The 14,890-nt window shown below is 41.3% G+C and overlaps 1 protein-coding gene across 2 annotated transcripts in view; it reads right to left on the reverse strand.

Annotated features, from left to right (window-relative positions):
* Nucleotides 1-14,890, reverse strand: part of LOC308394522 (tumor necrosis factor receptor superfamily member 5-like) — a 31,543-nt gene that overhangs the window by 2,851 nt on the left and 13,802 nt on the right. The window contains exons 3-7 of one of the 2 annotated variants that reach the window (XM_080878882.1): nucleotides 13,156-13,260; nucleotides 9,428-9,518; nucleotides 1,531-1,633; nucleotides 1,298-1,423; nucleotides 902-1,057 (exon numbers count right to left, since the gene is read on the reverse strand). In XM_080878882.1, the coding sequence (XP_080735008.1) occupies nucleotides 902-1,057; nucleotides 1,298-1,423; nucleotides 1,531-1,633; nucleotides 9,428-9,518; nucleotides 13,156-13,259 (580 nt within the window). In that variant the 5' untranslated portion in view covers nucleotide 13,260. The remainder of the gene's footprint in view (nucleotides 1-901; nucleotides 1,058-1,297; nucleotides 1,424-1,530; nucleotides 1,634-9,427; nucleotides 9,519-13,155; nucleotides 13,261-14,890) is intronic. The other variant, XM_080878883.1, reaches the window with a different exon arrangement.

Raw genomic sequence — 14,890 nt, forward strand, 5'->3', positions numbered from 1 at the left:
TATATAAAATATCTTCATCTAATCTGCAAAGATTTTTTTAATTTTATTTTTTAAGAATCTACAAATTATAGGGAACCATACAGAAGTAAAACTTGAAAAGTTGAACTTAAACTCTATATCTCCCCATTGCCACACAGTGACATGAACCAGTGACTCTGGTAAGAGCAGGGGAGGAAGACTGTCATTAACAACCACAGCAGCAAACACAATGGACTAGAGCTACTCGAACATCAAGCTAGGTTATACGGCTAGACCGCCTGGGCCTGTCTGACCACACATCCCTGTTTACACCGTCTGAGGAGAACAGCTCTCATCTCCAGCAGAACCATTAAAAGCTGGTCTGATGGAGCCTCTCAACAGCTGGATGACTGCGTCAACAGAACTAACTGGGATACTGTCAGACATGGGAACTTTCACTGACGCTGTCTTATGTTAAATAAAGAAATCAGAAGCCTTTGAGGTGCAGGGAGATCCTGCACCTCCTGAAAGAAAGGACACCATCTTCAGGTCTGATAATACAGGTCTCCTCAGCATGGTCCAAGTCAACCTGAAGAAAGGTCTCATCTAAGGTGGGCTACAGGAGAAGGATCGAGGGTCATCTGGACCGTAACAACAGTTAAGTTATAAATAAATGGGAGAAAATCTGCAGGACCCAATGGTGGTCCTGGACCTGTGCTGAAGGACTGCACAGACCAGCTGGGATTTTCAACCAGTCTCTATATCCTCTGTCTGAGAAACCAGTCTGTACCAGACTCAGTCACTACTGCCCAATAGCACTTACCCCAGTGGTGATGTTTTTATATGGCGACTGATGTTTGCACTGTTGACTTTAGACTTAATTTTGCTGTACAAATTCTGCGTTACAATGATAATAACAATATTCTATAAAACACAAACCTACCTTTCTGACTGATGTACTGTCCTGGTTTACAGCGTTTGTGTTTCTGCGCTATGTCACAGCTGAGTCTTACAAAAGAAACACAGTGGAATCCCTCCAGTGGTTCACAGACTGTATCTGATGTTGTTGTACACTGCTTGTTTACCCTCAGACCAAGAGCTACCAACATAAAAAGAACATACTCAACATGTTTCATGTGTTTGTGAAGAGACACTGGAGCTCAGAGTTTATTGTTTTTTTGCTGAAAATAAATTTGGTCATTATGTCGTCTTTACGAAATGTGAAAACATGATCATCTTAAATTAAAGAAATCATGGAGAAAGACCTCCCTTAATGTTTTAATTTGATTTTAAACTACTATAACATAAAACATAGTTAAGCCCAGTGAAATTAATCTACCTGAGTCACAGTTTGTGCAGGGAATACATCGCTCCAGGCCATTAGGTTGATCAGTGAAGGTTCCATCCATGCATGGCAGACATGACGTACTTCTATACTCATTACAGTGCATTTTCACTCGACTCCCTGATGAAATCAAAAGCAACAAATTCATTTCAAGCTTGCTTTTTTTTTATTGTGTCTAAGTTGCGTGCTTAGAAAACACATGCATTCGTCATTCAGTTGGTTCTTACCTGCAAGGCACTTCGGACAGCATTCATTTCCTATCTGATACTCTGCTTGATGACATGTGAGGCTGAGAACACTGGAGACTTTCATCAGAATTATCAGAATTACCTGAAGACAGAGAAAAGGGGCCACTACAATTTTTGGTGGCGATTTGGGTTGTCTACCAGAGGCCTGGGAGCTTGAGGATCCTAGTTGTATCGTAGCTGTTCCTACATACACACAAAAGTGAGTACACCCCTCAAATTTTTGTAAATATTTTGTTATATCTTTACATGGGACAATTCAATTCAATTTTATTTATATAGCGTCAAATCACAACAAAAGTCGCCTCAAGGCGCTTCATAGGTACAGAGAAAAACCCAACAATTATATGAGCAAGCACTTTGGCGACAGTGGGAAGGAAAAACTCCCTTTTAACAGGAAGAAACCTTCGGCAGAACCAGGCTCAGGGAGGGGCGGCCATCTGCTGCGACCGGTTGGGGTGAGAGAAGGAAAACAGGATGAAAGACACACTGTGGAAGACAGACAGAGGTTAATAACAGATATGATTCAATGCAGAGAGGTCTATTAACACATACTGAGTGAGAAAGGTGACTGGAAAGGAAAAACTCAATGCATCATGGGAATCCCCGGCAGCCTACGTCTATTGCAGCATAACTAAGGGAGGATTCAGGGTCACCTGGTCAAGCCCTAACTATATGCTTTAGCAAAAAGGAAAGTTTTAAGTCTAATCTTGAAAGTAGATAGTGTCTGTCTCCTGAATCCAAACTGGAAGCTGGTTCCATAGAAGAGGGGCCTGAAAACTGAAGGCTCAGCCTCCCATTCTACTTTTAAATACTCTAGGAACAACAAGTAAGCCTGCAGTGCGAGAGCGAAGTGCTCTAATAGGGTGATATGGTACTACAAGGTCATTAAGATAAGATGGGGCCTGATTATTTAAGACCTTGTATGTGAGGAGCAGGATTTTGAATTCAATTCTGGATTTGAAGGGAAGCCAAAACAGGAGAAATATGCTCTCTCTTTCTAGTCCCTGTCAGGACTCTTGCTGCAGCATTTTGGATTAGCTGAAGGCTTTTCAGGGAGTTTTTAGGACATCCTGATAATAATGAATTAAAGTAGTCCAGCCTGGAAGTAATAAATGCATGAACTAGTTTTTCAGCGTCACTCTGAGACAGGATATTTCTAACTTTAGAGGTGTTGCGCAAATGGAAGAAAGCAGTCTTAGATATTTGTTTAATATGTGTGTTGAAGGACATGTCCTGGTCAAAAATGACTCCAAGATTCCTCACAGCGTTACTGGAGGCCAAGGTAATGCCATCCACAGTAAGAATCTGGTTAGATACCATATTTCTAAGATTTTCAGGGCCAAGTACAATAACCTCAGTTATATCTGAATTAAGAAGCAGAAAGTTAGCGGCCATCCAGGTCTTTATGTCTTTAAGACATTCCTACAATTTAACTAATTGGTGTGTATTACCTGGCTTCACAGATAGATAGAGCTGCGTGTAGGGCTGCCACGATTAGTCGACTAGTCACGATTACGTTGACTATCAAAATCGTCGACGACTGATTTAATAGTCGACGCGTCGTTTGAAGCTTTGTAAGATCCCAAAAGACGCAGGAATGAGTAGTGGGATTTAAGAGTGTAATAACGGACTGAAACAGAAGATGGCAGCACTGCATGTACAAGGATGCCAGCTGACGTTAAACCCCGAAGAAGAAGTAGCTCTGTCCCAGAATTCAAAGCGCAGCCCAGCTCAGTTTCCAACAATGGCAGCAGCTAGTTAGTTTTAGTATTACTCTTATTATTCTTTCTGGGTCACAAAATAAACGTTTAACATATTTTTAGGCGAGAATGTAACTGTGTAAACCTCAAATATCTGCTCAGTTTATCAAGACACCACATATTTTCAAAAGCGCTCCGACGTTTTCGGAGACGTCTGTTACCCACTAGCTCGATAGCTAGCCGGGGGCAAAGCTCACTAAAGCCGGTGAGAACCCCGGACTCCGGTCAAATCGTTTTCAAACCCACCGCCGTCTTTCGCTATTCAGGTTAAACATATACAAGTCACTTAGATAACTTTAAAATGTTATTGTTTGGCTCTTTTTTAGTATTTTATTTATTCCTGAGTAAATCGGTTTGGCTGAGATTAAAGTTATAGTTTTTAACACAGCTGAATAAACGTCAAGCAGACAACTGATTATCAGAAGTGTGAGATGCTCGAGAATATATTCCAGTGTCCCGTTATAGTTTAGATAGCAAGGAGTTAAACTTCACCGAAACAATCTGTAAATTTCATTAAAATTTAATAAACTATCATCTTGCCTTTATTTTTAGTTAGCACATACCTTAAACACTTAAAGCTGTAAGCTAATGATAGTTATATAAGAGCAGATGCTGCTGGTGCAATAAGCTGTACGTTTTACGTCCAATGGATGCATGCTCTGATTAGTCGACTAATCGCAAAAATAATCGGTGACTAGTCGACTATCAAAATAATCGTTTGTGGCAGCCCTAGCTGCGTGTCATCTGCATTGCTGTAAAAATTTAAGTTATGTCTTCTAATGATACTGCCTAGGGGAAGCATGTATAATGTAAACAGAATTGGTCCTAGCACCGAACCCTGTGGAACATCATAATTGACCTTAGTGTGTGAAGAGGACTCTCCATTTACATGTACACATTGGAGTCTATTAGATAGATATGATACAAACCACTGCAGTGCAGTACCTGTAATACCTACAGCATGTTCTAATCGCTCTAATAGGATATTATGGTCGACAGTATCGAATGCTGCACTAAGGTCTAGCAGGACAAGCACAGAGATGAGTCCACTGTCAGAGGCCATAAGAAGATCATTTGTAACCTTCACTAAAGCTGTTTCTGTGCTGTGATGAGCTCTGAAACCTGACTGAAATTATTCAAATAAGCCATTCCCCTGCAGATGATCTGTTAGCTGTTTGACAACTACTCTTTCAAGGATTTTTGATATGAAAGGAAGGTTGGAGATTAGCCTATAAATTAGTTAAGACTGCTGGGTCTAGAGATGGCTTTTTGAGTAAAGGTTTAACTACAGCCAGCTTGAAGGCCTGTGGTACATAGCCAATTATTAGAGATCATATTTAAGATCGAAGAATTAATTAATGGGAGGACTTCTTTGAGCAGTTTTGTAGGAATGGGGTCTAAAAGACACGTTGATGGTTTGGAGGAAGTAATTATTGAAGTTAACTCAGAAAGATCAATTGGAGAAAAAGAGTCTAACTTAACATCAATGGTACTAAGAGTAGCTGTAGATAATATTACATCTGTGGGATGATTACTGGTAATTTTTTCTCTAATGATAAGAATTTTATTTGTGAAGAAGTTCATGAAGTCATTACTAGTTAACGTTAAAGGGATTGTTGGCTCAAAAGAGCTCTGACTTTTTGTCAGCCTGGCTACAGTGCTGAAGAGAAACCTGGGGTTGTTCTTATTTACTTCAATCAGTGATGAATAGTAAGATGTTCTGGCTTTGCGGAGGGCTTTCTTATAAAGCAGCAAACTATTTCTCCAGGCTAAATGATGATCCTCTAAATTTGTGACACGCCATTTCCTCTCCAGCTTACGAGTCATCTGCTTTAGGCTACGTGTTTGACAATTATACCACGGGGTCAGGTACTTCTGATTTGAGACCTTAGTTTTCACAGGAGCTACAGTATCCAGAGTCATACGTAGTGAGGAGGTGAAATTATTAACAAGATAATCGACCTCTGTTGGAGTAGCGTTCAGATAGCTGCTCTGCTCTATGTTGGTACAGGCCATTGAAGATGATAACAGTGGGTGGATTATATTCTTAAACTTAGTTACAGCACTTTCAGAAAGACATCTACTGTGATAAAGTCTACTCGCCACTGCTGTGTAATCAATTATTGTAAATGTAAATGTTATCAGGAAATGATCAGACAGGAGAGGGTTTTCAGGAAACACTGTTAAATGTTCAGTTTCTATGCCATATGTTAAAACAAGATCTAGAGTGTGATTAAAGTGGTGGGTGGGTTCTTTTACATTTTGAGAGAAGCCAATTGAGTCTAATAACAGACTAAATGCCATGTTGAGGCTGTCACTTTTAGCATCTACATGGATGTTAAAATCACCCACAATAATTATTTTATCTGAGGTGAGCACTAAATCAGATAAAAAGTCTGAGAAATCAGACAGAAAGTCTGTGTAAGGCCCAGGTGGACGATAGATGATAACAAGTAAGACTGGTTTCTGAGTTTTACAGCTGGGGTGGACAAGGTTAAGCATCAGGCTTTCAAATTAATTAAAAGTCTGTCTTGGTCTTTCGTTAATTAATAGGCTGGTGTGAAAAATTGCTGCCACACCGCCCCCTCGGCCTGTGCTTCGAGATTTCTGGTAGTTAGAATGACTCGGGGGTGTTGATTCATTTAAACTAACATAATCATGCGGCTGCAACCAGGTTTCTGTAAGGCAGAGTAAATCGATTTGTTGATCAATTATTAAGTCATGTACTAACAGAGACTTGGAGGAGAGAGACCTAATATTTAATAATCCACATTTCACTGTTTTACTCTTTGGTTCAGATGTGGATACTGTATTGTTCTTTCTTTGTGATTTTTTATGTTTAAGTTGTTTATTGCTGGTTTTTAGTTGTTTTTTGTCTGTTTGGGAGCTGACACAGTCTCAATGGAGATGGGTTTTTGGGGGGGGGCAGCAGGAGGAGAGAAGCTGCAGAGAGGCGTGTAAGACTGCAACTCTGCTTCCTGGTCCCAACTCTGGATAGTCATATTTTGGGGGGTTTAATAAATTTGTCCATATTTCTAGAAATGAGAGCTGCTCCATCCAAAGTGGGATGGATGCCGTCTCTCCTAACAAGACCAGGTTTCCTCCAGAAGGTTTGCCAATTATCTATGAAGCCCACATCGTTTCTGGGACACCACTCAGACAGCCAGCAATTTAAGGAGAACATGCGGCTAAACATGTCACTCCTGGTCTGACTGGGGAGGGAGACCAGAGAAAACTACAGAGTCCGACATTGTTTTGGCAAAATTACACACCAATTCAATATTGATTTTAGTGACCTCCGATTGGCGGAACCGGGTGTCATTACTGCCGACATGAATTATGATTTTACTGAATTTACGTTTTAAATTTCCCTCAACGTCGCCTGCTCTGGCCCCTGGAAGACAATTGACTATGGTTGCCGGTGTCTCTAGCTTCACATATCTGAGAACAGAATCACCAATTACCAGAGTTTGACCCCCAGCGGGTGTGTCACCGAGTGGGGAAAAATGGTTCGACACATGAACAGGTTGATGGTGTACCTGGGGCTTCTGTTTAGGACTATGCTTCCTCCTCACCATCACCCAGCCGTCCTCCTTCCCCAGCTGCTTGGGGTCTGCCGGGGAACAGCTAGCGGGGCCTACGCTATCTTCGGCTGCACCAGCTACAGGGGCCTGGCTAGCTACGGGTGAATGAAGGGTGCGAAGCAGAGTCTCCAATTCAGTAATCCTGGCCTCCAGAGCTGCAAATATGCTACATTTGTTACAGGTATCATTACTGCCAAAGGAGGCCGAGGAGTAGCTAAACATCTGACACAATGAGCAGGAAAGTGCTGGAGGGACAGGTGAAGTAGCCATGGTGCTAATGAGTCGGCTACGAGCTAAGCTAGCGAAACAGTACAGAGACAGTGAGTGAATACTTTGGCTATAAATTAGGTAGTGAGTACAGAGAAAGTGTGCTTCAGATGAAGCACGTGAAGATTATACTATGAAAACAGAATGTATTTAAAAGTTTTAAATTAAATTGCTAAGCAGATAAGCTACTCAGAAACACCACTGTGTTTGAGCAGGAAGAGGAAGTGATACTCTACCACAGAGCAAGCGAACACCAAGTGACAGCGCCACCAAGAGTCAACAAGTTAACACTCTAAGAGAAGATATGACACTTTGATACAATGTGAAGCAGTTGGTGTACAGCTTGTATAACAGTGTAAATTTGCTGTCCCCTTAAAATAACTCATACAGCCATTAACATCTAAACCGCTGGCAACAAATGTGAGTACACCCTTAAGTGAAAATGTTGGGGTTGTTATCATGTTGGAATACTGTCCAGTGGCCCAGTTTCTGAAGGGAGGGGGATCATGCTCTACTTTACTTAAGTATGGCACAGTACATGTTGGCATTCAGGGTTCCCTCAATTAACTGTAGCCCCCCAGTGCCAGCAGCACTCATGCAGCCCCAAACAATGTCATCCCAAACACCATGCTTGACTGTAGGCAAGAAACACTTACCTTTGTACTCTTCACCTGGTTGCCTCCACAAACCCCTGACACCAACTGAGCCAAATAAGTTTGCCTTGGTCTCATCAGACCACAGGTAATCCATGTCCTTAGTCTGCTTGTCTTCAGCAAACTGTTTGCGGGCTTTCTTGTGCATTATCTTTAGAAGAGGCTTCCTTCTAGGACAACAGCCATTTGATGCAGTGTGCTGCGTATGGTCTGAGCACTGACAGGCTCAACCTCCACACCTTCAGCCACTGCAGCAATGCTGGCAGCATTTATACATCTATTTTCAAAAGACAACCTCTGGATATGACGCTGAGCACGTGCACTCAACTTCTTTGGTTGACCATGGCAAGGTTTGTTCTGAGTGGAACCTGTCCTGTTAAACCGCTGTATGGTTTTGACCGCTGTGCTGCAGCTCAGTTTCAGGGTGTTGGCATTATTTTTATATCCTAGGCCATCTTTATGTAGAGCAACAATTCTTATTTTCAAACCCTCAGAGAATTCTTTGCCATGTTAAACTTTCAGTGACCAGCATGAGAGGGTGTGAGAGCAATAACACCAAATTCAAACACATCTGTTTCCCCATTTGCACCTGAGACCTTGTAACACTAACGAGTCACATGACACCAGGGAGGGAAAATGGCCAATTGGGCTCAGTTTAGACATTTTTACTTAGGGGTGTACTCACTTTTGTTGCCAGCGGTTTAGGCAATAATGGCCGTATGTTGAGTTATTTTGAGATAACAGCAAATTTACACTGTTAAACAAGCTGTAGACTGACTACCTTACATTGTATCAAAGAGTCATGTCTTCAATGTTGTCCTACTAAAAGATGTAATAAAATATTTACAAAAATGTGAGGGGTGTACTCTACATATTGTTTTTTTTTTCTTGAAGATATTTGTTTGCCGACCCACTTTCAGACATTGTTTCACAAATTGAAATCTTAGGCCATGATTGAACATTAATATCTCAAAAACTAGTAAAATTAAAACCCCAAAATGCTTAATGATCATTCTCAACCGGCTCACTACCTCCCGCTTTTGGCCTAGGCTGTCACTTGAGCCCCTTTTCCATTAGTAAAAAAGGAGCTCCTCTGCCGGCGTTCAAACCAATCTGAACGATACTAAAATGTGACATCGTGAGACTGCATGCCACTGATTGGCTGGGCAGTGGTGTCACTCAACGAGTCATAAGAGCATCTCAAGAAAATTAAAACTGCCAATTTCTGAAATCCGTGAATGAGGGAAATGGCTGCAAAAACAAGGCCCTGTTCCTCTAGTCTGACGAAAGTCACAGACCAAGCATCAGATATATTCTTGCCTCAACGTCCACCTTTGTTGTAGCATTTGTGCCACATACTAATTACATCACGGGGCACACAGTAGCATTGCTGTGACAATCATGCACATTAGGAGGTACTGGATTGCAATACAAAACCAGCCAATCTTATTCAAGTTGTGGCGTGTCGATCTGAGTAGATCGCTGGTTTGAGCGTGGAGTCAAGGAGGCCCTTTACATGAAAAGGAAACAACCATCTCCGAATCGAGGAGGGGGCCTAAGGGTAGATCTTTCTTCATCTTACAATGCTGTGATGTATCTTAAGAGTGCGTACCAGAAATGCGGCAACATTCACAGGTTTCCTTTTGGAGACATCTGATCTGGCAGGCTCAAAGTTTCCTTGGTCCAAAAGACGAAACCTGTCCCTGGAGATTTGAGATGATGGAGTGTTAACAGGAAGAACAGCTGGACAAACACAAAGATTTTTTTTTTGTTTTGTTTTTTATTAATCTACAGTCTTTTGTCATCCATCCTCACATGCAGACTCTTAATATCCACACAACAGACAAAAGATATGGTTAGTACAAAATAATAAAAGCAAAATAATATTTTTAATTTGGAGCATCATGTAACTCAGAAGTGACACAGCTATGACTTGTTCATCTGAGTGAACAAATCTGTTCCTAATCCTTGATGTTCTGTACTCTGGAAACAGAAGCCAAGGAGAACGAACTGAAAGTCAGTGTGCACAGGGATCCTGATTCAGCATGGATTTACTTTTCCCACATCCCTCTGATCGATATTAAAGAGTTCAATGTGAAACGTAAAACTTCCACGACGCTTTGAAAATCTTGGTGACAAAGTAAAGAGTTATGGTGAAGTTTACCAAATTATCTCATGGAACTGTTTGTTTGGACGAGTGGATTCATTTAACAAGAGAGGTTAGACGCATCAAGCTAAGGTTTCATTCATCAGGATTGCCATCTAAAGTTTAACAGCTTGCTCTGCATTGGCTGCTCTGAAGTCCAAAAGTGTCTTTTGAATTTTTCACCTACATGGGAGGCCAAAGCATCTCAATCTGAATGAGTCTGAATCTGAAGTACTGATTTTAATTAGGTCGTGCCAAAACCTTCATTTTATTTTTATATGTCATTCAGAGGTGAATAGCTGCTGTGTTTTGTATCACTGTGCTGCTGCCCGAGTGCTCTTGAGCTTCAGGACATAATCAGATGTGTGGACATTCTCCTTCAGGGTTTTCTGGTAGAGAGCAGAATTCATGGTTTCATCAGTTATAACAGAGCAGCCCAGACCATCCACACTACCACCACTGTGTCTGACTGCTGCTGCGATGTTCACTTTCTGAAATGTCATTATTTTGATGCCAAATGTAACGGGACTCAAACTTTCCAGAAAGTTCCGCTTTTGTCTCGTCAGTCCATAGAATATTTCTGAGAAACCCCAGGAAAATCTATGTTTCTTGGCAGATGTGACACGAACCTTTCCTCCTTGAACTATTCATTTTTGCCCAGTCTCTTTCTTATTGTTGAATCATGACTTTTGACCTTAACCCTATTGTAGGGTCTATCTTACTATATAAAGCCCCTTGAGGCAACTGTTGTTCTGACTTAGCGCTGTATGAAATTGAATTAACTGAGCCAAGTGATGTCTACAGGTCTACAGATGTAGTTCTGGAGTCTTCTTTGACCTCCTGGATGAGTCGTTGATGGTTCCTTGGAATAGTTTTATATTTTCTTCAATAAGAGCAGAAAGCAGTGTTGCCAACTCCTCAGTAAGGAAAATCACTATTGGCTGTCCTAAAAGTTGCTAGAAGTCGCTAAATGACATCATCGCGCAATTTGCATAATTGGTCATGCTAATGTATGGTAACCTACGCTGTTGGAGAGAGAAATAACATTGTGGAAGAGACATAAAGTGAGTAAAAAAACGTCCTAAATGCAGTTAGAATTTATTTAGAACTACAAATTAAATTTCTTGTAGCAATTATTGTTTTTTTTAATGTCACAATTCCAACCCTGCTCCTTTATCCGGGCTTGGACCGGCAAAAGTGACCCAAAATAGGCGCTCTTTTGGAGTTACTTTGTGTGTGTGTTTATGAGTAGTTTTAAACCTTGAGATCCACAAAACAGCATAACAGTGAAAGAAGAACTGATTGCGTTACAGACAGTGCGGGAGCAGCGACTTCGCTCATGTGCGATTCATTTGCAGTTTCGACGCATTGGGGTGAACATCTCCTACACTGATAGCAGCTGCATGAAGACTATCCTCCGCCTGTGAGCGCTTTGGTACGGGCAAGGTGCCAACGGCAGCAACCGCTGCTTGTTGAGAGTAAGAGCGATATGCGCTTTCACGTCAAAAAGTCGTCATAAATAAGTCTCCAGTAACACCAGAAAAAGTCGCCAGATTTGTCGCTAATCGCTTTTTAGAAAAAAAGTCACTAAGGGGGGTCTGAAAACCCGCTAAATATAGCGACAAAGTCGCTAACTTGGCAACACTGGCAGAAAGGCTCTGCAGTCAGCTGGAAACTGGAGAGAACCAATCATAGTAAGCTACAGGCCAAACAACAGCTGAGCTTCACATACGAACACAGGAGTGTGTGTATGGGCTCAAAATGTGGTCATAAATATTTTGTACTTGTAAAAAAGATTTGTATGTGTAAAAAAGATTTGTGTGTGCGTAAAAAAGATTTGTATGTGTAAAAAGAATTTGTGTGTGCGTAAAAAAGATTTGTATGTGTAAAAAAGATTTGTGTGTGGACTTAGAAAAAAAAACCCTGCAAGTTACAAGTACGGATTTTTGACCCCATTTTTCTACCCTTCATCTGATTGGTCAATGTCATGTCAATCACAAATGTAACAATCCAATCAGAGAACAGATGGGTTAGGCTGTCGGAGGGGAGCTTTTTTGAACTGCAGGTCCTTGAAGGGTGATACCGTTTGAAGCTGGAGGATCGCTATATAAATATCCGATAGCAGCTAGGTCCCCTAACTTTCAGTAGCTGTTGAAAGGAAAAAGTTGTGGTATATCAGTGGTTAGAAATAACATTATTACTTTAGGATTAGTTTAACACAAAGTCAGGGCTGACCCAGGACCATTGCTGTGAGTCACAGTGCGCAGCATAAAAGTCCTTTCACATCGGATGCAGGATACGCTGCTAATGCTAACTGCTAACTAAAAGCAAAGGATCCAGAATTTGTTACGCTGGCTGCTGGGCTCTGTGGGTTTTTGCAGCAGCTCTACCTGTACTAGATGCACCTGCTCCTTGTCTTTTCTATCTCTGACTTTATGTCCTCTACAAGAGTTTGTTTTTTTTGCTAGTTCTTCAAATGTTCAATAAAAACATGTATGCTAATTCATAACGAAGAAAGCTTTGTAATGAAGACTGTCATTTCCAAAACACTGCCCGCCCCCACCCCGCGGTCCGCAGCGCTGTTGAAAAGGCTGTGGAAGTCCCTGTATTAAACACGTAGACCTCTGACACAAAAATCACCAAACTCGGACGACCACAGACTGTTTTCCTTCGTGGTGATGAAGGAAAACGCTGGGTTGGCATGTAAAAGGGCATTTATTCCCTTCAAAGACCTGCAGTTCAAAAAAAGCGCCCCTCGACAGCCAAACCCATCTATTCTCTGATTGGATTGTTACATTTGTGATTGACATGACATTGACCAGATCAGAATCAGATGAAGGGAAGAAAAATAGGGTCAAAAATCCGTACTTGTAACTTGCAGGGGTTTTTTTTCTAAGTCCACACACAAATCTTTTTTACGCACACACAAATCTTTTTTGCACACACAAATCTTTTTTACACATACAAATCTTTTTTACGCACACAAATCTTTTTTACACATACAAATCTTTTTTACGCACACGCAAATTCTTTTTACACATACAAATCTTTTTTACGCACACACAAATCTTTTTTACACATACAAATCTTTTTTACAAGTACAAAATATTTATGACCACATTTTGAGCCCATATGTGTGAGAAAGAATTTTTTCACAAACACCGAGTCAGGAACAACATTTAGACACACATTACCTTTCTGCAGTAGCAGGACCTTGTCCTCTGTCAAAATTTATAAGCTCTTGTAATGACTTGGTGCGCTTTAAGGACGCAGTCCTATTTTCAGTTACAGGACACATCCTGACAGAAAGAAAAACAAAAACACACTTTCATTAATGTTTTTGGAAAAAAAAAATCATTTTAAAATGTAAATATTTTAATAAAACTGAAGGAATAAGGGGGGGAAACCCATATAAAGAAGTCATTCACACGATGGACCACATTACATCAGAAATAACAAATGATCCACAACTGAAACTATCCTCTGTAGAAAATATGAGTATAACCTCTGAACACTGTCAGGTTTACCATTATTTTATTCAGTTACAGCATCTTTTTGACCTTTGTCAGGCACAGAGAAACTTTGTAATGGTAAAAAATAATGATAAATGTGCATAGGTTATACTCTTATTCTGAAAAAGGTTTTATTTCCCTCTATGCACCTGTAGATGATTCAGGTGTGGAGCGTTTTCATATATTTGAAATTTAGATTTATCCTCTACAACAGTGGTTCTCAAAACTTTTCACAATGAGTACCACCTCATAAACTGTCTCTTGAAGTACCACCCTTATGACTGACATTAAAGTACAGTAGTACACCACATATAGTTTACACAGACAATTTTATTTCTTATATGAATGTTATTTATTTTAACTGTCATAAATAGGATGTGATAATAATAGCAACTGTACTGCATTAAAACATTCGCAGCAGGTGGGATATACAGTCTTTAAGAGATGACATTTGCATTTGTCCCTAACCTTCGGGAACCCTCACGTTAACTTTTATCAAGTGGAAAAAAGTTAGCGTTCATCCTCCAGCTTCACTGTTTATATTATGCAAACCATAGCTGTATAGCTAGCCACCACGCAGCACTTTATTATATACCAGCTAGCCCAACTTCAGTAACCACACAAACACCACTGCTGTTTAGTCTTCTGTCTTCATTTATGTCAGAAGTGATAGCAGAGGTGTAGGTTTTACCTTTTGCTGTGGCGGGTAAGCTGCTGGATTTTTGACTTCACGACCCTCCTTCGTGGTTCATGCACGTCAAAAATCAGTTTGCTCTTCATGGCGTTTCAGCCCACAACACAAAATACCATCATGTGGGCCTTGCATGGGATCCCCCCACCCAAGGGAAATACACCGTTCTCAAGGCGCTGCTGCTCGGCACTACTCCCTCTCTGACGCAGAGTGGGCCGAGAAACCCCTCTCTCTCTCTGGCCTGGGTGATGGTACCGCTCTCAAGCTCATGGAGAGCACGCTGTTCTTGCTAGTAACGGATGACGGCGGATTCCTCTTCACGCACGTCTTCCTCCGACAGTTGCCGGCACCAGTGCGAGCTGGCCCCCACTGATTCTCCCGGGGGCCTCCAACTCATCGATTGTGGGTGGGATTGCGGCACCATGGAAAAGGCTGTGTTTTTACCATCAGCGTGACAGGGCCGTGCCACCTTTGCTGTTTTAAGGCCCAGGGAAACGAGCCCACCAGCGCTCTGTAGCGGCTGCAACCGCTGGCGATAAGGAAAGGCTGCTCTTCATAGAGGGCTCACGCTGGGGGAGACGTTTTCTGGTTGACTCTGGCTCCCAGAAAAGCCTTGAGAACTCTCGCGCCATCTTTTCATACCTCTACAATGGTATGTTATTTAATCTTAAAAAAAATGGAGATTTCCCACATACCACCAGAGAGAACCCAAGTACCACTAGTGGT

Source organism: Rhamphochromis sp. 'chilingali' (genome assembly GCF_963969265.1).
Source record: "Rhamphochromis sp. 'chilingali' genome assembly, chromosome: 3".
In the NCBI taxonomy this organism is placed as follows: domain Eukaryota; kingdom Metazoa; phylum Chordata; class Actinopteri; order Cichliformes; family Cichlidae; genus Rhamphochromis; species Rhamphochromis sp. 'chilingali'.